Below are 25,233 nucleotides of genomic sequence, written 5' to 3'. Positions count from 1 at the left end.
AAACCAACCATTTATACACATATTTACAAATAATATTAAAAAGTGAGTGAGTACATTCCAGCAATCACTCACAATCCTGGCACTGCCTGGCAATATATTATAAATACATTTTGTATATATTCATTATATATTAATCTTATATTTGAAATACATCATAAGTCCATTTTTAAAAGTGTTTGAAAGATGGGTTCAAGTGTACTACAAGTGGTAACTAAATACATTTTTCTATACAGAGATAGTATGTTAAAAGCACATTTTAGTTCAAATTCATGGTGTCTCAAAATAGCACAGTTGAGTACACTTAGATGTTCTTAAGATTATCTTAAGAAGTACTAAAGAAGAGCTTTTAGTATATTAAGTACAAAATAAGTGCATGGAAATAGAGCACTGTACATTAGTGTAAAAGTGTACTAAAATAAAGTGTATTTTACTGCACTTTTTTCACCTGGGTAGACACTCCAACACTTTCCGTTTGCATTAAGATTATTTCTATTACCACGCTGGCAGATATTGATCATTTTACTTAAGTAAAATGCACTTAATTTAGATCCCCCCAGGAGACAAGACTAAATATCATATCTAATTTTCTCATATAGAAAATCCATCTTGATTTAAGATTTTTTTTTTTTTATTTACTTGAAATAGGATAAAAAAATACTTAGTATGAAAAGCATTTTTGCAGTGTGAATGAGTGAGTTAACTTTTTAAACATCACTTGCACTCCCTCATTTCAGGGTTAACATACTCAGAGTTTTCAATTAACCTCCTTTCTGAAACCGGCCCATGGTCAATCAAGTTCTCCGCTTTTAGCAGCCCTCCCTCCCCCACACATACAAACAAGCCACCAGCAACCATTCACACACACACACACCCCCAACCCCCCTGCAGATTGCTCAGGTAATGACCATATTTACACATGAATTGATGCTAATGATAGCCAAAAGACTAGCCAGTTAGCATCCACTTGGCTAAAGGAGGGTTACAAATCTCTGGGACTTCTAGTGTTAATTCCTTTTCCTGTTTTTATTTCATTTTTAATGTATTTTATATATTTTATGTATCATCTTGTTATTATGACTTTTAATGCATTTTAAATATTGCTGTCTGGTTGAAAGAACTGGGAGAATTAGGAAGAAAGTGATTAGGTTCAAATTTGGTAAATTTGGATAAGGGGACAAACCATGGGGAAATTTAAGCTGTAGTGCATGGTTAAGATATCTCTGGATTACAGTCAGGACACTTTCCAAAGGGGAAATTTGAACTGAGTTGCATAGATAAGATATCTCCGGAAGGGGGGTTAGGGCTGTGTGGTGCAGTTTGAGGTGTCTTGGAAAAAGGGGAGATTGAATCTGTGTTTATCAGTTTGAAGTGCCTTAACAGGTAGCAGTCCTGTCGTGTGAGGAAGATCCATTCTGATCCGCTCTGATGGATAGATCCACTCTGATGGACAGATCCGTTTAGATCCACTCCGGATCAACAACAACAAGTGTCCCTGAGACTTCCTAGCTCTTCCATCCAGATAGCAAAATTCTCTGTTTTTACTGTTATTTCTATTCCTTATGTTCTATTTTTATTATTCTTTTTTTTTTATGTAAAGCACTTTGAATTACCATTGTGTATGAAATGTGCTATACAAATAAAATTGCCTTGCCTTGCCTTGCCTTATTTGGACCCCACTGTTAACTGGTTAAGGAGCAAATAGACTGCTAACAGAGTGACTCTAGATGGTATCGGGTCCTGTAGTATCACATGTATATCGATTTTTCTGTACCTGTTGAGTATTGAAAAACGGGCCACATGTAAGCATGGCGTTCGCTGTTTACCGTATTGCGTGTAGTTGACTGACCGTCGAACCTCCAGAGGGCGCTAAATGAACAGCTTCGACTGTGGCGCAGCGGCTTGAGAAGAAGGGTGAATAACATCCCGGCGCAGGAAAAGGTTAGTGCTATTACATTATATATTAGATTCGGTGCCTGAAAATGACTTCGACTAATAAAATTAGATGTTTAAGACGCACCCGTCTAGATCTGCTTTCATTGTTCAGATGATATGATCGGATACAGGCTTAAACATGAATACTGTCAGTCTCTGAAACAAGAGTGATTAGCAAAGATGCTAACGAGAAGGATTCTGAAAAGAAAAAGTACAATTAAAATGTGACTAAAGTTCCAAAATGTTCCCTTTACGACACTTTATTTTAGGAAATTTAATAGAATTAAATCTTCTAGCCACGAGACATGTCAGATGATACGTGTGCTGTCAGAACATCAAAAAATCAGGAGCAGGTGTATGATTTATGATAACTTTAATTAAAATATTAAATTAATATAAAATATAAATATGTATTTATATTATAATTATGCTATATACATCATATATGCTTTATAGCATTATAATGGTTGAAAAAACAAACTATTAAATATATATATGGCATATATTTACGATTTAACATACTCCTATTGGCTTCCTCACGTATCTCTGCTTGCCATTGCCGCTGCGTGAGGAAACATGTCGAAAATACCTTGTAAATAACATTAGAATAAAGAATATAAGGTGATTAAGCAAAAGTGGACACACATTTTAACGTCTACCTTGTATTCGCAGTCTCTTTTGGAAGTGCTGTAAAAATATTTAGAGTTTAATGCTCTAGTAACTCCAGTAATACCAGATTATGTTAATACTGAGAGAACAAGGGCCCAATAGAGAGCCCAATAACATCTAGTCCTAAATAAATACTGTGATTCAGCCTCAATCAGGTCATGTTTTCCATGTGTTTAGTTTTTGTCTTTCTCTCATTGGTATGTGTTTATACACTTCACATTTGTGATCTCAGCACATATTCAATTGGTCATCGTCTCATCTCTACGTTATCTCCACAGGGAAGTCCCAGGAATGCCGAAGAAATTCCAGGGCGAGAATTCCAAATCGGCCACAGCGAGGGCCCGGAAGGCTGAGGCCAAAGCAGTTGAGGATGCACGCAAACAGAAGGAGCTGGAGGACGCGCTCTGGCAAGATAATGACAAACATGTAATGAAGAAAGAGCAGAGGAGGGTAGGACTGATTTCTTGGTTTCACTACATATTTACTTCAGAGCAGGGAAAGTGATCTGCTTTTGGGATTTTTTTTTTTTTTTTAAATGTATCATTACTGTGATTAGTTTTTTGTTACAACATCCACACCGAGTTGGCAATACATATACTGTACAACAGTGCCTTGCATACAGACAGAGTATAGAATAAACACAAGGTGGCAGTAAAGATCTTCCTTTCTACAGACTGTTCCGCCAATTCATTTTAAATTGTTTGACAGTGAAATAGTTTGTCCTAATCAAAGTAGTCAGTGGTACCTGGAGAGAGATCGCTATCCATTAGAAGCCACAGGAAAATGACATCATGACAATGATAGTTGGCTGAGGACACCGTATGAATATGGACATCTTAAACTGTGAAAGGCAGAAGATACAGTTTCCATTTCCATTTCAAGTCCATTTCACACTTTTGAGTTCTTCAGAATGAAAATGGTCACTGTAAAAATATCTATTTTGATTTATTTGGCATTTATACACTACTGTTTGAGGTCAGTAAGATGTTTTCAAAAAAGGCTCTTATGCTCAGGCTCCATTTATTTGATAAAAATACAGTGAAAACAGTAATGTGAAATATTATTACAATTATTATTATTACAATTTGTTTTTTCAAGATTCTTTGGTGAATAGAAAGTTCAAAAGATATTTTGTAACATTATCAATACAAAGTTCTGTCATGAAACTCTAGATGACAGAGGCTGATGATAGGTCCTAAACTCAATTAGGGCTGTCAAATGATTAATCGCGATTAATCGCATACAAAATAAAAGTTTGAGTTTGCCTAATATATGTGTGAGTACTGTGTATAATTATAATGTATATATAAATACACACAAATTTATTTATATATTTAAGAGAAATTTGTTATTTATGTACAAAATATTTTTATTTATATATAATAAAAATTATATAAAAAGATAAATAAATTCATATACTTGTAAAGTATTTCTCAAATATATACATGAATGTGTTTGTATTTATATATACATAATAACTACACACACCCACATACATTAGGCAAACTCAAACTTTTATTTTGTATGCGATTAATCGCAATTAAACATTTGACAGCCCTAAACTCAATCTGCTTGTAATCACATCATTCTCTATAGAGCACAGCTGATTGGTTCCTGCTGTATCACTGAGTGCACCGGAAGGGCTGTCGCTTTTGCATAGTTTGTGCTTGCTGTTTAATAATCATTTGAAACTTAGCAGCTCCAGTAGTAATGAAAAAGTATATCTTGAGCTCTGTCATGAAAACTGTGTATAAACCTTAATCAAGTAAAAATGAATTTATACCTGTATGATATTACACTGTAGCCATATTGGGACTGGAACACATGTACACTCTTACTATAGTAAAACCATGGTTCGCCTTCATAAGTATTTGATTAATTATAACTATTATATGAAAGGTTATACTGCTGTTCAACTGTCTGCTTGGTTTGTTTGTACATGTCTTGTATGCTTTTCTGCTTGGTTAAATTAATTTAAATGTAAATTTAACTGGTATGAAATATAACTAAGAGAAAATCACTGCTAATGAGAAGACGAGCACTTGACGGCGGCAGGTTAGTGGGGAAATATATTTATTATTCAGAATATGCATTTAAAAGCAAAATATATTAATAAACATTTCAGCAGGTTGACGATAATTAATGTAGAGAATATGATTAATTGTTTAAAAAATGTAATAATAATCTGCGTTTTCACGAGATAAGGGCGCTGAACGCTGACCGGAAACGCTCGTGCCGTAATAAGTACAACGCGGAAGTAGTTGAGCAAGTTGTTCATTGGATGGATAGAAGATTCAACTGCAGGCGCCATCTTCAGGTCAGACGCGGGAATTTATTCGGTGCGCAGCGCGACTCTCACACTACATTATGGGTATTCTCTAGCTACTGAGGGTACATTAGTTGTACACTAGTTATTGCGGTGCATTGTGGGATTGAATGAGTGCACTTGGTAATGTCCACTATGGTTTCGGGCACCACTACAAATGGCTGTCCCCTCAAATACTGCCCTATTTAAAGGTATAGTGGCCGATTTCGGACACAGCCTTGGTTAGCATTTGCTATAGCAGCTTTTAGAAACCCTTCGCCTTCCCCAACACCACCTGTATAGATCTGCTACAGGTTATTCATGTATGCAATAATGTACAGCAGCAGCATGTCTTACTTGCTCACAGCAGCGTGTCATGTATATATTGGCAGTAGCAAGTCCCGTGCTTGCTCTGCAGCAGCAGCAGAGTAGCAGATCTATTCCGCCAAGACCAAACATCAACATCCATTATGATGCTTTTTGCTCTCACATTTTTACATCTACCATTAGGAGCTAACTACCCATGCTAACCACACAAACTTTGGCCCATTTCCTAATTGACATTGATAGAAATGTTTTTGAGTTCTGTACTGAATGCAGAAAATTGATTCCAGCCGCACCCATGTTTTCCATGTTATGTTGTCTAATATTCTCGTCGTTGGCTGCTAATCTTGTATCTAAATGACACAGCTGTCTTCCTCGCTAAAGCTGCAGACATGTGAGTCTGAGTAGCACACAATAGATTAATACATTGCAAGCCAGGTTTAGGGTTGCTCAGGAAATGAGTTCCCCACGAATAAAATGAAAGCCGAAGCCGACTGGGTTAAAGTAACACCGTTACGGAAGTTCTGATATCCTCTATCAGTTATGCCGCATATTGATGAGTGTTCGTTGTCAGTAATGGAGCTTGATTTTGAGGCCTGGATGAGGTCCATTGGCGAATGTTGTGACTGATATGGAGTGATTTGGTTGGTTATTATGTCTCCAGAGCTATTGTTTATGCCGTGTTAAGTGTCAGCAGACCAGATTGCAAATGATCCACATGTTAACACATGTAATAAATGTTTAGAGCCGGGGTGCAACTCCTACTTGTGCCACGTGAACACTGTACCACCTGACCGCTGCAGATTCATTTAGGCATTGATAGTTTTGCCATAGAAGCACATAATTTTCAGTCCGTGGACATGAACAGCTTCGAGTACGTCACATGTTGTCATCACCAAATTACGGTAATGACGACAGGGTGTGAATGCAGCACACGTTCCAACACACATACCTGTAGTTTTCAAATGAGCCTGAAGGACTTGATTAGCTGGATCAGGTGCATTTAATTGGGTTTAAAGATAAAGGCTGTTGTAACGCGTATATAATCTTTAAATCAGTATTTCACCCTGTAACGCAGTTCGTATATACGGGAAGGAGGAGGCGGGAACCGGCGAACGCTCAAACAAAGTTTTAATTTCAAAATAAACAAAGAACAAAACGAAAGTAATGCCGGCAGACGTCCGCGAGGGTCTGCCGGCATTACTTTCGTTTTGTTCTTTGTTTATTTTGAAATTAAACATAATAACAAACATACTAAAACACAAACATAATAAAACATAAAATAAAGTCCAGGCCTGGTCCTCTCTCGTCCTTCACTGATGTCGCTCCTCCTTTTATGCCTCTGGAGCTCCTCCGTGAGAGACTCGAGGCCGGCGTGCCTTGCAGGTGATGCTCATTATCACTCGCCGTTCCCTCACAGCTCTCACCCGCCCTGCTCGTCACACACCCAAAAATGAAAACAAATAATATTTAGCAAAAACTAATTCAAGAACTGGGCCAGTACGTTGCAATGCAGTTTGCAAATGTGTCAAAGGGATAACTTGTAAGATTTACTTGATAAAATCCTTGTAACAATTTGCACTAACACATTTTAAGTAAATTTAACCGCTACTGCTTTGTACAACTTGCCTGTTATCAAGTAATACCTACTTATATTTAATTTAATTAAAGGCATACATGAAAATCCCTCACCTTTCGGCGAAATTCACCGTTTTGAAACCAAAATAGGTGACCTACGTGAATCGTGTTATTAACGCGAAGGGCCTTGCATCACCAGTGCAGACCACCATCAGAAGCTGAAAGCACGTCTGGCCTCGGCGATTTACCTGACTGAATTTGGTTAGTGATGGTTTCAATAGCTAACGCTACCGTTTTTGAGGAGGTAGATTTTGAGGTGAGGGGACTGACAAGGCAGAAGGTAAAGTGGTCCACTGTTCTATCAATAAGCAGACCTGCCAACCTGTACGCAATTTGCGTAGCGGATACGCATTTTGACTTCAAAGTACGCTGGTACGATTTGTCACTCTAAACTACGCAAAAATCTGTTGACGCCTCTGTGCACACACAGTCCTCAAATCAAGCAACAGCAAAAGAAGAAGAGTTCGACCAATCATAGCACTAGGTTCTTCCCCCAAATAGCAAGTAGGGATGATTGACAGATGCGTAAAGCCTATCTTTAAAAAGAGACTGAAAATCGACACCAATAAAGATTCCCACTCGATCCCCCTTCATAATACTTAGTAAGGAGACCATAATAATTTTTGACTCATGGCTGAAGTTAAGTTTCTCCAGCTCTCCCCAGGTTGGCAAAAAAAGGCATCTCAAAATGTATCAGATTGATGCTTTAAAATATGGAATATTTAAATTGTTCTTACCCTCAGAGGGGTAATATCCTTCTCACCTTTTTCACTCCTGACCCGTTTTCATGCCTGAAAGGGGTGGTTGATTATTTTACTTTTTTAACTTTAGTTAGTGTGTAATGTTGCTGTTTGAGCATAAACAACATCTGCAAAGTTTCAACACTCAAAGTTCAATCCAAAATGAGGTATTTTCTTTTAAAGAATTCTCTGTTTAACGGCACATGCTAGGCGATGATCAACTCCACAGCAACTACATAAAATTATCCACTAAGCATTCAGAAACATCCAGTTTCATTCTAAAAGTTGTAACTTCTTCCTGAGTCTCTCCATCAGTGTCCGACTCCGGTTTGAACAATGTAAGGCTGAACACCGTTACTGACAATCCTCATTTTGGCTGCATGAGATTCTCCAGCTTTGTTGTTGTTGAGCAACCGAAGCGTGAGCTGTTAAAGCTCCGCCCTCTTCTGGAAAGGGGGCCAGGAGCAGCAGCTCATTTGCATTTAAAGGGACTCATAAAAACGGCGTGTTTTTGCTCACACCCAAATAGGGGCAAATTTGACAAGCTATAATAAATGATCTGTGGGGTATTTTGAGCTGAAACTTCACAGACACATTCTGGAGACACCAGAGACTTACATTACATCTTGTAAAAGGGGCATTATAGGTCCTCTTTAATTTTACATATAGAATTTAGTAAAATGTACTTAACCTGGTTAAGTAAATTTCACAAAATAACGTTTTACTCAAATAATATAACTTTGAATTAAACCATGCTTTTAAAGTGTATGCTTTACTGAAACATCTAAATAGTTAATTCAGTAAATATCATGTAGACACTATATCTACATAATAGAAGAATGCGGCACTCACCCAAACACAGAGACTTCAATACTTGGTACAGAATACACAATGACGTAACATTCCATAGATCATTTTAGAGTGTAAATGTGCCATTTTGAGTAGAAAATGAACTCCAGATGACACAAAATCGCATGTTACTAAACCTAACAACATAAGCAATGATAAAACAGTCTAAATACAGCTGAAAAAAAAAAAAAAAAAAAATCAACCTTATTAATTATTCATGCTGCAGTGCATGATGGGAACACCAGTATCAGAAAAGTTGAGTAGGTATTACTTAATTTAAATATCGTTGATATTTAAGCTGTAATTTCTACAAGCTTGAATTTAGTACTAATTAGAATTTACTTTATTTTTTCGATTCTTGTCTGAACTAACTTTTTCATGTAGAAACTACTTTTTTTTTTCTGTAGTATTTACTTCACCACAGAATCATTTTTATCAGTGTTCACCCAAAAAAGAAAATATTCAGTCATCATTTACTCAACATCATGTCATTCCAAACCTGTATGTTTTTCTTTTTTCTGTGGAATACAAGATATTTTGAAAAATGTCTTAATTTTTTTTTGTACAGTATTGCTTTGGACCCAATTGATTTTCATTGTATGGAAAAAAACAGTTTAACATTTTTCAATAAATCTTCAAGAATATCTGTTCACAGAAAGAAAGAAAGTCATACAGGATTGGAACGACATGAAATTGAGTAAATGATGGCAGAATAGTTAATTTTTGGGTGAACTATCCCTTTAACACATTTGCAAGCTGCATTGCATCATATTGACCCATTTTTCAAATAAAATTTTTGTTAAATATTTTTTTAAACAAGCTTATAACAAAGTGCCACATAAATTTAAATCCTGTTTACCTATTTTTATATGTTTTTTTGGGCTGATATAGATTATTTCAAGATTATAGATATTAATTATTATTAGAAGATATTTTGGTCGTCTAAATATTTGAAAAGCAGTCTTTGCAGGCCATTGGTGCCTTTTCACCCTCCCCGGCTCTCTCCTGCCTCTGTTTCATATATTATTTAGCCGGTGTTGGCATATGTAGTGTGCGTCAGCAATACTGGCATGATGTGCCAGCCTACTTGGTAAGACACTCTGTTTAGGAGCTCCTCACACCCTGTTCCTTTCCTCCTGTTTCCTCCCATCGCTGCCATCTGATCCCCGGTGGCCTATCAGACCCACGCCGCTGTTATCCTACTGCAGCCATTCTGCTAATTATACCCTATGTCACTGGGGCTGCTTTGTGTGTTTGCGCAAACTCACCTGCACTGGAAACACACTGATTTATCCTCTTACATCTTCTAAAGATCAGCCACTGTCTCGGATTTGGTTAGATCGGGCTCGGCGAATATAATTTATCACCAGTAGATATGTGAGAATGTCAAGAGAGAGGAGGGTATCTTGGTTTGCTCTTAAGCGTGGCCTGCCGTGCGTCTTATCTGTGTCACGCGAATGACATTTCAGCCTCTGCTCGACATCTGAAGGTGTCATCTCATTATGCGTATCTCCTTACTGTTGTGTCACCATTTCTGGGGATGTTATCAACAGGATGGTGGCTGGGTGGTTAGGATGTGGACAGTTAAGACCATGTCTGATCCTAGTAACCATTACTTACCGGCCGCGCTGACACAGAGTGACTCTGAGCAGGCAGGAGGCATCTCTAATTTCTTTACTCTGCTCTGCAGTTTACACTTACATTTGCTTAATGACCATCAGGCTGCCTCGATAACATCAGTCCAGTTGTAATTTAAAAGAGTGTGTATGCGTGTGTGTGTACAGGATGATAAGGAGAAGAAGCGTTTGGAGGCTCTTGAGAGGAAGAAAGAAAAGCAAAGGCTCCTTGAGGAAGAAGATGCCATGATAAAGGGTAAACAGACAAAAGAAGCCCCCAGTAAAGTGACTCGAGCCCAGATTGAGGAGAACCTACAAAAAGGGCAAATTGTTAAGGAAACCAAGGAAAAAGGTAAGTCCAGATCCAATCCAATAACTCCAAAATCTGCAGGGCTTCCAACGTAGGGAACATCGTAAACATCACAAAACCTCATAAGTGACTGATTTCCAGTGCTTTACATAGTGTGTGTCACACAAAAAGCCCTCAATACTGTATGGGAGATTTGACTCGCATTGAGTTTTACAATTCCAAAGCCATGACATTCTAATAAGCATAAAAACACACAAATTGTATATAATTATATAATTATACACAGAACACAAGCACATATATTACGTAAACCCACTCTTATTTTGGACACGATTATAATGATTATCATTGAACATCCCTTATATATATATATATATATATATATATATATATATATATATATATATGTATTTATTTATTTGATATCGTGGTTTATTGTTAGTGAAATGGACAAAATGATTGGAGAAATCCGACATTGTCACAAGTCTTTTGCTTTTACCAGAAGATCAAGGTCAAAAAGAGTAAACATTTGCATGGGTGAATTGTTCACAGTGAGATCAATAAAACAATATTTAGGGTGAATTTTTATTTCATACTGATATTCAGCCCTATTCACAGTCACACAACAAAAATAAATTGGATTGCTTGTCAAAATTCTTACCCAGACTGTTCACACTGAGTGCATTGTAAATGTTTTGCAGACCTCTGAGCAAGGTGTGCATACCTGAATGACAGCCACATGTTGCACTTATTTTTGTGTGTCTATATTGTTTCATTGTTTTGAATGGACTTTTTCGATTTCCTCATTTAGTCTAATGTGTCCTTACAAATCTACAGAGAAAACCCACTTGGATATGCCGCTTGAGGAGAACGTCAATCGGATAGTTCCAGAAGAAGGCACGGTGGAGGCCCGAACCATAGAGGATGCCATTGCAGTTCTCAGGTATCCTGCTCTCTGGAGAAATACATTTTTTTTAAATGACTAATTGGGAGACTCTGTTGTTTTACAAACATTATACAAATATTAAAACAAGTCTACATTTGTAAGAGTCACAGTACCCATATTTTGCAGTTTGTTGTGCTTTAGAGTGCTGCTGTCAGGGACTCTGTGGGTTCTTAAAAAGTCTTAAATTCACTTTTATCAAATTTATGGTGATAAAAAGTTTTAAATATCTTAAATGTACAACAAAAGGCTTAATTACCATTTTAAGAGCTCTTGAATTTGAGGGCACGCTCAAATCCAAAATGCGGTGCTGTTAGGCGTTTTACAGGCTCGCGGTTTCAGAGCAGTTCTCAATGCGCATTTATACCATAAATTAAATATATTATTATTACTATATTAAATTGTTGGTAAATTGGACAAGATTCATTATTTCAATAAATTAGACATGCTTTTTGATTACTCAAATTTAATTTAACCATTAAAATGGAGTCAAAAAATAAATAAAACAGAAAAAACGGAATCCAAAAAAATTTAAACGGAAAAAACGGAACTTGGGAAAAAGTAAAACGGTTTTTATAGGGCCCTATTAAAGGCACAATATGTACGATTTTTATATTAAAATATTCAAAAACCACTTGCACAATGTTACATATTTTGTTCAATTGTGTACTTACATTATCCTAAATGTTTCCAAGAATTTGTCAATTCATAGAAATAACAATTTTAAATAGTGCCCATCCCTCCCTTGTCACTTGTCGCCTGTCAATGACGTAATATCTGCGTTATCCCTGGTTTCTGCTTGTACGGCAAAGTAACCATGGCAACAGATGCAGACAGCTGCGTAACATCTAGCAGCACACTGTTGTTGTTTCATTCAAACATTATGGACCATGGCAAGCAAACTTTAGGACAAAAGGAGAAATAAAACAAGGTTCAATATCGGCGTGGCGTTTCCAAGATGGCAAGAGCCTTGTGACAAACTTCAACTTGACAAAGACCCCGCTCTTGCATGTTATTAGACAAGGTATACAAATGAAGGCTACAAAGGTACTATGAAGGTAGTTTGGTAGAATGAAATGTTCTCATTCCTTTATATCCCCTTGGAGTGGCGTGTGGTACTGAAGTCTCTCATTAGCAATCGTGCCGTGATTCTCAGCCACGCCCTGCTTTATACAGTGGTGGACGAAGTACACAAATCAAGTACTTGAGTAAAAGTACAGATGCGTATCATAAAATATTACTCAAGTGAAAGTATTTAGTGCTCCTTTTCAATTTTACTCGAGTGAAAGTACAAAAGTACTTGATTTTTAATGTACTTAAGTGAAAAAGTACTAATTGATGAATGTTTATTTTGTAATTTTATATATATATATTATATATATATATTAGGCCACTTATATAATATTATTTTATTTATTTTATCTTATTGCTCAAAATAATTATGAATGATTATGAATTGTCAAATAGCCAGCACTAGTCAGTATGGATGGAAGATTAGTGGATGCAGATACATAAAATGTAATGTGTGTTGACAAACAATATAAAAACATGAAACATATGGCTAAATACATAACTTTTTTTTAAAAAATTGCTGCTGCAGTAGGTAAGATGAACATGCATGTGTTATTTTTATTTGTGTTGGAGTTGCACAATTCTGGATAAAATGAGAATCAAGATTTTTGTTTTTGTTTCAAACAGAAATCAAATTCTCCCATGATTCTGAATAGACAACTAAACAAAACTGTATATAATTATTTACTAGTGGACAAAATATTAATTGCTGCAGTCTATTTCAAAATATTTAATTAATTAATTTAATATGAGTTAGAATGAATGATTTAATGACTCATTCATAACTACTTGACTTGTTTCATTAATGGATGAATTAATGTTTTTGAACAAATCTTTTGAATGAATGATGTAATGGCAAATACATTTTAACAGTCACTAGGCGCCTCCTAGTGCCACAACGATGTAATTGATACAACCGTTATTTGAAGCGGCAAGTTAGATTTAAAATGTGATTTGATTTGTTTGAACCGAGATCGAGATCTGTAGACACATTGATGTGGACGTGTCAGTGGGCTTAAACAGATCGCCCTATACAACAGATTTAGTTCAAAAACAACTGACAGTTCTGACCTAAAATATAACAATAATTAATCCTAAAATTCAACATTAGTAGGCTGACTTATTTTTCGCCATCAGTCATGCACGCACTCAGAGGATCCTCCAGTTCTTGGCTAATTTTCAGTCAGACAGTGAAATTCATTTACTGGAGAGTCGCTCTGAACGGATCAGTCCATCAGTGCAATACGATCAGTCCAATTCGCAATGAATTGTTAATGTGATTTGTGAACCAATTTAACAGGATGATTGAAATGAATCAGTTCGTGCACGAATCGGACACCGCTTTTGCGTCTCTTAGCATGTGACGATTTCTTCATTTTTTTTTAATAATGAGTAACGATATGTTTTATGAAATGTAGTGGAGTAAAAAGTACGATTTTATGGTTTGGAAAGTAGTAAAGTAAAAGTTGCTCTAAATAAAAATACTTGAGTAAAGTACAGATACTTGAAAAATGTACTTAAGTACAGTAACGAAGTAAAAATATTTTGTTACTGTTTACTACTGGCTTTATACAGCAGTCATGTTAAAAAACATGCATTCACTCATCCATAAACATCATTTCCCGATAAACATTATTAGATTGTTCCATTATTCCATCATTCCACGCTCATTCACTGCATCATCATTCTACGCCTTTGTTATTGTTTTGAAGAGTTTAGCGACCCCTTGCAGCAAAAAAAAAAAAAAAATACATATTATGCCTTTAACTTTTTGAATAAGCAGTTGGAAGTAATAAAGCATATACATTTCAAAATAAGAGTCCTAGAGTATTTCAGGCTTGTTAATAATTAAAAGTCCCACATTATACATTTTTCTGATTTTGGTTGCACAATAAACAGTATCTGGCATTTACTTTAACATAAAACTCTTGTGGCTTCTCTCTGGGCTGCCCTCCCACAGGAAGGAGGACTTTGAACATAATTTAACACGTTCAATATATAGATTTTACTAGTATCAACATAATAACCTGTTTATTGCCTTTCTCTGTTCTTCAGCACTAAGGAAGACCTCGATCGACACCCTGAGCGTCGTATGAAAGCCGCCTTCGCCGCATTTGAAGAAGCAAATATGGCGCGCCTTAAAATGGAGAACCCCAATATGCGACTTTCCCAGCTAAAACAGCAGCTCAAGAAGGAGTGGACGAAGTCTCCGGAAAACCCCCTCAACCAACGCGTGGCCTCCTACAACTCCAAGTAAACCGACACAATGGCACTTAAAGACTGACCCTCGACGCAGATCCTAATGAATACAAAAAAGGCACCATGATTAATTTGGACACACAAAATTAGCACATGAACTGCTGATCTATTCACACCCCTCACCTCTTACATGAACTTGGATTATTTAACTAATTCTTCAATAAATATCTCATGACGTATGAACAGCATACAACCTAATTTGCTTAATCGCTAAACCACGGCCTATCAAGAGCTGCTGGGAAGTTTTTAGTTTTGGTTTTGGAGTGAACGCAAAGTGGATTTTTCTCAGCTAGCACATTTCTTCCACACAAGATGTTTTACTGCAGCAGTGTCAAGCTCATTTATTAATGTATCCATCTAATATGCAGCACATGAGCTGGAGTGTGGTTAACCTGAAGCAAGTTTTTATTTTTTAATTTAGTGTCTGTGCAAAGATCTTTAGGGTTCAGCTTCTGGTATGATATTTATGAAGAATGGTGATCCGATAATTGCCCTAAATTAAAATGATGATGATGTTAGGGATTTCTTTTTGTTGATTGATCTTACATCAATGGCTCTTTGTTTTGAAACTGCACTTTGGACCTTGGAACAGTGTCTCCACATTCCAAAGGAGAATGGACTAATAGCCGTTGGATTCCCATACACACGTGTCAAGTAGTGTTAACACCCCTAGTGTTGCATCTGTGGAGGAGGACAAACACTCTCTGTGGCTCTTGGAAAAAAAAATAAAAAAAGAAAAGAAAAAAGAAAGAGATATCATTACATTTGCTGATTTTTTTTTCTTTTTTTTTTTTTCTAATTTTCTTTGAACAAAATGGCCTTATACAACGGAAACCTGTTTACCTCTAGTTTGCTTTCTTTTTTGGTCTCTCATTTCATTTATTTTTCAGGAAGATGTTGGCATCTGATTTAACTAATCCTAGTTCATTCCTCTTTTACTAATATTGGCTGCATTTATCAAGCTGAATCATTCAATCCTGATACCTAAGTTATGGTAAGAAAAATTGATCAAACGAATACTTTTCCTGAAGGGAACCACAAACCAACTTTGGTCCTAAACTAAAATTGAACAGAACATGGAATATTTAGTAAAACCGCTAGGATTGACTGACCATTTGTTAAAAAAATTTTTTTAAAGAGTTTTTTAAAGAAAGTGCCTTCCTATGATAATATTTTCCCTTGTTCAACCACGTTTGCAGCTTATGTGATACTTCAGACACACTGAAGGTAGATTTGCTTTTAATAACGTCTCTGCAGGTACACAGTCGACGGACATAAACGGTCACTGACCCCTATGGGACGTTCCGGAAGGAAAGGAAATTAGCCTGCAGGCTGGATAATTCCCAGTGGCCACCTTTATCCTCGGCATGAACACTCTTTAGCACTTAAGGTAATTTATGGCCATAATGTGTCATCAAGCAGCGTCAGAGTGAAAGAACTGCAGGTCATCTACAGATTATGCCATGCGATAACCTCTCCCGTTTATTCACCTTCCATTAAACATCTCTCCCACACAGTGTTTTAATGAATGCGTCCTTTTCATGACTTCGACATAACTGCCTGTAAAACAATCATAATGACAACATATGAAGACCTCAAATACAATTGTGAAACAATAGCTGTTTAATCAACCTAAAAATCTCTGAACAAGGGTGTTTCAAAGCGAAGATATTACCCACTTAAGAATGTCGTTTTATTTTTAAACCTATTTGCACATTATTAGTTGTGACCCACTGAGAGTGTTAATTAAAAAACATCCCCTTCCTGCACTCAAGGGCAGTGACTAAATTTGGCTAATCTTTATTAGCAGCACTGGTTCGTCGTGATCATTTTATCAAGATCGTTTTAGAGACCAGGCTTCTTAAATGCAAAATTCTTTGCTGAATGAGTGGTTTTGTCACAGGATCAAACTCAATAATAAAGCTGATACTTTGCGCAGCATGATGAATCTTTTGGGCCCGTTTCTCGCCTTCTGACAATCTTGGGTAAAGTCCCGATTATCTTGATGGTTCTAAAGATTATCAGATATTCCTGTGGTGTGAGGTGTGTTAAGAGTGATTGAATCTGCTCAGAAGAACATTGGGATTACGGTGTACATTTTAGGACATCCCCAGACATCAGTCGTATGACCAAAAGGCATCATGCCTCAGACTAAAAGGCTTCAGCCATTGGACGAAACAGCATTGCACCTCAGACTGAAAGACTTCGGGTCTCAGAAAAAATGTCAGGTGTCAGGTCTTCTACAATTGGACATCGGGCGACATGGCCTCAGATTAAAGGTGTGTTCACACTTGTCATGTTTGTTTTGACTTAAATAAACCCTGGTGCAATTGCTCTGTTAGTGCAGTTCATTTGAACGTGTGAACGCTGCCATCCGAACTGGTGCGCACCAAACAAGCGGACCGAGACCGCTGAAAAGATGGATCTTGGTCCGCTTCCAAGCGAACTCTGGTGAGGTTCGAATGATATATGAACTCAACACGGACCAAAGAAATGTAAACGAACCAAAAACAGGAACATGAGATGCTAAAACGGACAGAATCCTCAGGCATATCGTTTTTTCTCATCATAGTTGCGAGTTTGCCCATCACAGACATCAGACGTCTCCACGCAGCAGATCATTTGTGTGTGTGATTGAGGGATTCCCGCCACTGTTTGACTCCTTTACACATTTTATAAGCTCTTCACGAGTTCCCAGCTGGCCAAAATACCATCACATGCAGGCTACGCACACACAACGAGTGCATTTATCTCAGCACACAGCATTGTTTTGGATGTTCGGTAAGTTCCGTCTCAAAATAGGCAATACATCCAAAAATCCAACCAATCATGTTGTGAACATATCCCTATGCCCCATAAAATTGCTAATATGAACGCTAATCGGACCAGGACTAAATGTTTTGATTTTTCTTTTTTGGTCCGAACCAAACGAACCGAACTACAAGTGTGAACGCACCCTAAAAGACATCAGACATTAAGGCATCAGATGAAATGCATTAAGTGCCACCAACTGTCAGAGAGTGGATTTGCATTTTTATTCAACCGCTTCAACCCACGGACTAAAAAAAACAACAGTGTAAAAGTAGCCCAATTCCACAGGAAAACCCCAGACTTGGCAACACAGGTCTGAGGCGCGATGCCTTTTTGTCATATGACAGGTCTGATGATGTCCTAAAATGTACACCGTACGTGGCCACACCAATCTCAAATCATAAATATCAAACATGTTGAATATTTACAGTCAGAAATCGTTAATCCAAGCCTTTTTTTATTTTATTTTTTTTTTTACAGAAAATTTCAGGAAAAAAACAGCCCAAACAATATAATCACCATTTCTTCTTGCTCACCGTTTGCCATGTTCATTAACTCTTAAGTTACGTTTGACAGTGAGAAATTTTGCTAGATTTCCTGTGTTCAGTGTCCAGTCGGGACTCTAGTTGTTTGTGAATGGAATCTGTTAGTGTGTGGTGTGCTGTGTTGGTCATATTATGGTACTCCACACACTATAGGAACAAAACTGTTAAATTTTATTGTCATGTTTGTGGTCTCCCTGATAAGTGTGGGGTGGGCCAGCCTTTAGATGGAGAGGCCCTGCTGTCTTAGAGAGCATCATGCCTAAAATAGCATGGAGTTCCCTTATCTACAGAGTCTTGGAGCATCACTGATTGATGACGGTCCACATCTGTCTACGGCAAAATGCAAAGTCATTATTCTTTCTAGATGGAGGCCTTTGAAGAACTTTAATTGTAATTAATTTTGCACAGTTTTTATGTCAATGATCAAGTCACACACTGAAACTGTTGTGACACTGAAAATGTTACCTCAGATGTTTTTTGCTTCCATTACAGCACAAGATGCTCTGTGTAATGAACATGTCAAATCATGCTGGAGAACATTATCAGGTTTTGTTCAGTCAGCAGTCAGTTTTGTAAGTCAGCTTGAATGCTGCTGTCATTAACACTAAAGGGGACTGTACAAACACTAGGAAACTTGTATACATTTTTCAAAATGCTATAAGCAGATATTATTTGTAATTATTATATTCTTAATTTGGAAAAAAAAAAATATATAGAAAAAGCAAATATTTTCATTAATTGGTTTTCAGTAGACATTTGGGGCCCACTGTATTTTTAGGCATTTTGTACCATGATCTTGTTGCATTTCTAAATTATTTAGTGACAGATCTATCTATACACAGTACTGTCTAAAAGTCTTAGGCCATCATTAGATGTTGTTTAGTTCAGAGTTCAGAGAACTCTGGTCTATCACCAATGATAGAAATTTTTCTTAGGTTAGCAATGGTATAATGACCATTTTTAATTATTTCTCAGTCTCTTTATTAGAATATAACTAAAAAATACAGGAAATTTGTATGTAGTATTAAAAAACAGGGAAAAAAGGGACTTCTATAGTGACCTCCCCTTACACTTAAGCAATAGCAGGAACCTGGCTCTCTTAAACCTAAATAGAATGGAAAATGACAGAAAAGCCAAGAAAACTTTCAAAATATTATGAGAAGTTTCTCAGAGTTTCTTCTTTGAGATGCTTGAAGAAACTGACCTGCAAAGATACAGTACTGTGAGAAGTTTTAGGCACTTGTGTAAAATGCTGTAAAGTCAGGATGCTTTCAAAAATACTGTCATAAACAGATTTTATTTATCAATTAACTTCTATTAACCAAATCAAATCAATATTTGGTGTGACCACCCTTTGCGTTTAAAACAGCTTTTGTCCAGGTACACTTGCGCATCGTTTTTCAGGTAGTTTTGCAGGTCGGTTTCTTCAAGCGTCTTGGCGACACGGCCAAAGTTCTTCTGGATTTAGTTTGTCTCAGTTTCTTCTGTAATCACAGACGGATTCGATGATGGTGAGATCAGATCTCAGTGTGGAGCACTGGCTTTTGTCAGACTTGCTGTCAAAAATCTCACTGGATTACAATTAATGGCAAAATGAATGTTTAGAAATGTGAACTGATATTTCCTACTGACACACTACAGCAAAAGAGATAAATAACTGGCTTAAAACCCTTTATGGGGGGGTGAAAATACTGCCATGTGCTTAAGACTTTTGCACAGTACTGTGTGTGTGTGTGTATATATATTAAAAATGCTTGGTTTAGAAAAATGCTAAACAGCATTTAATTAAAAAAGTAATGAAAATAAAGCAAAACAAGCATTATCATTGGTGGTCTTTTGTAGTAAACTTTTGGGCCCCGCTATAGATCAGTGGCCCCATGGTATTTTTCCACATGTTATATGGTGTCCTTCTAGCATTGCTAAATTATTTAGTGACAAACATTAACCAAAAATAACAATACATTTTTTAACACTTATACAAATATATTTTATTAAAAAAATACTAAATATATTTTGTAATTATTATTTTTTTAATAATAATAAAAAAAAGATAAATGCAAAACAGAAGAATTTTCAATTGTTGCCTTTTTTTTAGTAGACTTTTAGGCCCCACTGTATTTTACCACATTTTATACCATGCCCCTCTAGCGTTGCTAAATTATTTAATGACAAGCATGAACCATATTTCAATCCAAAAACCCTCTTCACTGCAATCTTAAAGTCAGCATGAAACGGAATTTGCCTTTTCTTACCTATACCGACTTATATCTGAGTGAAACGGCTTGTCAAACAAGATAAAATGTAGGGCGGGACTTAATTTTGGCCATCAGGAATTGATTGGATGGTTGTGGTTTGCTGTTGCTGTGATGTCATGTGAGCGACAGGTTGTCCTGCCCTCAATCCAGTAAACATGTCAACAGAGAAGAGATGTCACTGCAAACGGGAGAGGAAGTTACTTTGATTAATTAAAGATTAAGTGCACATGAATTAAAAAAAATATATATTGATGTTCATGGATAATAAATACTGCAATATTCCATTAAAAAAAGGTCAATTTTGATTTCATGGTGACATTAAATGTAAGCATGAATAGAGGACCGTACACACTCTTTAATGCACTGAACACTGCTAGATGTGTACATGTACATCTCCAACATCCATGTTTCCGTCCAACGCTTGGTGTGATGTGTGTTCCTCTTTTATCTGAGCTGCCTCTGTGGCGGGAAAGATAAGAGGGTTTGGGAAGGCCTTTGAACTACTGAGCATCAATCGCAGATTTCTCTCTCCTCGATTTCCTCATCTGCGGACCTCAATGTATTCGACTACCTCAGCCAACCTGAGCAGTGGACGCAATAATGATACCCAACACTTAAAGCAGAAAGTGTTGTGGTGTGTGCAACATATAGTGTTTTGCTCTCCCTCTCTCTCTTTCTCTGTGTGCTTCTTTGTCTCCTTATCCATTTGCATGCCAACCCTTATCAAGCTGGGCTGTCCTTTCTTCAGCCTGCATCCTAATTATGCGTCTCAAAGAGAGACCGGCCGGCCCCCTACATCTGACAAGCGTCTGAGGAAAAAGCTGCATGTCTGATGACTAAATCCTGTTTTCTCGAAAAAGCGGCCATCACTCACACCTCATGTATGTTAGGGGACCCGCGTCTAGAGTACTTGCCGAAGGAAAGAAGGACGCTGCTTTAAGGTAAGGATGTCTCAGTTTACAATTATTAAGGCTTTTTGAAAGTTTTTTTTAACCTACATGTCAGACCCCATCTTATATGCAGAGATTGGGCTTTTTGGAAACTTAATTCAATAATTACAGTTCTAATAAACAGCTGTCATTCTTGAGCAAATGCTAGAATGTTTTTTTTTTTTTTTTAATAAAATGACTTTATTTTGAGTAGTTACTGTACAATATGTTTACATATATTTTAGCCATTTTGGTAGATTTTACTCTTATTTTTACAATAAGGCCTCCTTTGTTAACATTAGTTAACATTAACTATGATGAGCAATATATTTTAGAGCATTTATTAACCTTTTTAAAATGTTAGTTGCTAAAAATACAGTTGTTCATTGTTCATGTTAGTTTACATTAACTAATAAATGCTGTAGAAGTATTGTTTATCATGTTAATTAATGTGGTTAACTAATGTTAACAAGTAAAACCTTATTGTAAAGTGATACCGTTTAAACAAACTGTTTGCTCAAATCAGATCATCATAATCTTTTTTCCGACAGCTGTACTCTATTGTACATGACGCATGATTGAAATATCCTTTATATTAATGACCGACATGCTATTCATCCTTTTACTTTGTTTTAACATCCACCAATTTTGAACTCTTTCATGGTATATGAATGGGAGATATTAAATCACATGTTAACGGTTATGCTAAAAATTGTGTTTGTAGGTGTGATTAAAAAAGGCCAAAGTGTTATCAAGAGTTTTATAGTCTGTTTGTTTTATATATATATATATATATATATATATATATATATATATATATATATATATATATATATATTGTAATGGCTAAGGTGTCATCCCAAAAATTAGCGTGAAATCTCTTTCCTGCTGCCCAAACCCCCCCGTCAAGGGTAAAGTAATGAACACTCATCTGCTTGTGACAGGGCCTCTCCATCTTTCCCTCTCGCTGTTAGACAGGAACATGCGTTTCTTCATACAAAAGAGCATCTGTAATAGCAACAGTTAGCTTAGCACAAACAGAAAATAAACACAGGAGCAACCATTTTGCAATGTTTTTCCTGAGCCGATCTCATGGCATTGCTAATCGGTTTTATAGGCTGACTTGAAATTAACATATTTCAAGTGTTCAAATTGACTCTATATCAGTTTAATTTAACTGTAAACTCTTATTCTGCCATCCCTGATACTGAATATAACAGTTCATTTCAGTCTACACTCATTTATGCTTTATGCAAATGAATCTGCATTAATACAAACCGCTCTAGTGCATTTACGGCTATTGATTGGTGCTGATCTGGAGGCAGTGTTGCTTTTCTTCAGACCTGGATTTTTCCACAGAAAATGATCCAAGATCAGCAGAAAGGCAATTAAAGTAAAAAAAAAAAAAAATCTATATTTAGAGTGCGTGTAACCTCCTCGTAGCTGTGGGCGAGAAGTTCGAATGCAGTTTAATGAACAGGTGGAAAGGCAGGAGGAGATATATAAATAATGCACGCTGAGAGGCCTTTATATAAGAGCTGTCAGCTTGATTGCTAAAAGAATTACTTATGTTCACTCTCTTGTACAGGTTAAAATAGAAAACAGATGGCCCTTCTGTTGTAAAAATGATACCTGGATATTAAATACCTGATAGCCCATAAAATTGCTCTGTTTGTATGGTGTGCTGTTTCCAGGCCCTGAGTGGTTTTACAAATTACAATCTGGTCCCTGTGGGGAGGTTTGATTCCAATGTCAGACTACAGAAATGTGTTGAGATTTAATTTACGTAATTTAACAAACAAACAAAAACAAAGAAATACTGTAAATGGTTCTACAGCTTCTGTCTGCTAAAAATGACATACTATTTGGTTAACACTTTACATACAGGTTCAGTTTGTTTACATGCATTAAGCATCATGAACTAACCATCAACAAGATTTTTTAACAGCAGTTATTAATCTAATGAATGTTGATTGATTAATATACTATAGTTCATTGTGATTTACTGTTAATTTGTAATGCATTAACTAATGCTAGCTCGAATAACTTGAAGTGTTACAAATGTATTAGTATGTGCAGAAATTAACATTAACCAAAATCAATTAATAATCCACAGCATTTGTTAGTCTTATTCAACATTTACTAATACATTTAAGTTGTATCTGTTAACATTAGTTAATGCACTGTGAACTAACATGGACAATGATGAATTGCATTTTTATTAACTACACTGTAAGCCTGAATAAGTTGGCAAAACTAAAAAAAAATTGAGGCAATCAGTTTTTGCTCTCCCTTTCCAGTGTCATGAACAAAGCATGCCGGGAAATAGAAATCCCAGCCCAGTTTCAGTTCAACTTAAGTTCTTCTAAATTAAAAGAAATTAGTTCATAAAACTCAAAACAATGAAACGGTTCAGTTTACTTAAAATATATCAGTTCTGTGAACTTGAAAGAAAAAGAAAGTGCTAAAATACTCGTAAAAGTTAATTTGACTGAACTAATTTAAGTTTGTCCTATACTCAAACCAATTTATTATTTTGAGCATTAGGGTTTAATAACAAAGATTAAATAATATTGCTCATCGTTAATGTTAACTAATGCATTAACTGAGGTTAATGAATGAGACCCTTATTGTAAAGTGTTACCAGTATTTGTCATTGTCAGTTCGTTATGCCTATTAAGTAGGTAAACGAATTAAACATTAAGTGTCATTATTAGGCTATTTATTTATTATTGAATATGAGTAGCCATAGAATGTATTTGTTTAATGGTCAACATTTCCCTATATTCACTTTAACTAACACCCCTCTGGTTTCAATGTTCAGCCTGTAACCTATCTAATCTAAATAGCATGGACAACTGAGAGGATTTTGTTTAGCCTAATTTAAATGCTGTGTGCACATGCCACACCGGGGTCATTTCAACAGGCAATCCCATACACATATGTCACTGAACATGTAGTGGGAAAAGGGAAATTAATAATTCATGTGGTTGTAAGCAACATTGCCTCCAAAACCAGCAAGCAAATGATACTTCATTCTGCCCAGGAACCCATACAGGTCTCCAGGACTAATTACTTAATGAAAAAGATCAAATTACCAGCTTCCTTCATCTGCGCCCCAGATCCACTCCGAAGTTCAACTCCAAAATTTGGCATCACCTTCATTGACATCAGCACTCAGTGCTGTGAAAACCGACACTACTATCCTGAAATCTAAACAACTTTACTCTTGAAATTCAATGCTTTTTTGATGCTACTTTAGGTGCGTGCGCTAACCAGCTGAATAAAATAGTATATCTTATTGTTTGAGAACACGAAGACAGATTTCACTGGAACTGATGTGCATTTATTCTCTGGTCTTTTTGCAGGTTACTAGGAGATTCATGACAGACTGACCATCAGATTGACCCAGCATTGCATCGCATTAAGATTAGATATGATCCCCTCACAAAAAGTTGGAACAAATTAGTTTTTTAACACTTATAGAATTATAAGGCCTTTCTTTTTTAGTTATGTCATACAATATTTTTAACTGATCACAATAATTTGCCATTTTTACACAATTATTTTGAGTTTTAATTTTTGTGTTATTAAAATGGCCAAGTTTAAGTTGCCATTAAGCTCATAAATCTCACACAAAGGACACTTATTACACGGACAATTGCCCTTGGCCAACTTCATAACATCATGAATACGATGGTGCCAGATCAGGACTGTGATTTCAGACCAGTTTCTGAGTCACCTCTACTGGGGAACAAACCAGCAGGATTTGTGTTAGCAACCTAGACCCTTCAACACTAAACCATTACCACTTACTAAGTATAATTATTATTATTTTAGATAAGCACCATGGACGACGATTTTAAATGAATTTTAGTCAGCTACATTTTTCAATTTTGGCGCGTCGAGGTTCGTCTCGCGAACGTAATTGACGTTCTTAATTTATTTTCAAACACCAGTGGTTTTTCTGATATATAAATCAGAAATGACAGGAATGACACTACTTCTCACGCTTTACGGACATATCGCCAGAATCT

General features: G+C 36.3%; 1 protein-coding gene across 1 annotated transcript; it reads left to right on the top strand.

The window, feature by feature from the left end:
* Positions 1 to 1,872: 1,872 nt before the first annotated feature.
* ccdc124 (coiled-coil domain containing 124) lies at positions 1,873 to 15,437 on the top strand. Its single transcript, XM_067393548.1, has 5 exons — positions 1,873 to 1,938; positions 2,880 to 3,051; positions 10,242 to 10,425; positions 11,221 to 11,326; positions 14,453 to 15,437. Exons 2-5 carry the CDS (start codon positions 2,893 to 2,895, stop codon positions 14,652 to 14,654), a joined length of 651 nt encoding a protein of 216 aa, XP_067249649.1. The 5' UTR covers positions 1,873 to 1,938; positions 2,880 to 2,892; the 3' UTR covers positions 14,655 to 15,437.
* The last annotated feature ends 9,796 nt before the right edge of the window (positions 15,438 to 25,233 follow it).

The sequence above is a fragment of the Chanodichthys erythropterus genome, chromosome 9, assembly GCF_024489055.1.
Source record: "Chanodichthys erythropterus isolate Z2021 chromosome 9, ASM2448905v1, whole genome shotgun sequence".
NCBI lineage: Eukaryota > Metazoa > Chordata > Actinopteri > Cypriniformes > Xenocyprididae > Chanodichthys > Chanodichthys erythropterus.
The sequence above is the reverse complement of the archived record's forward strand: the minus strand, read 5'-3'. Positions and strand labels throughout refer to the sequence as shown.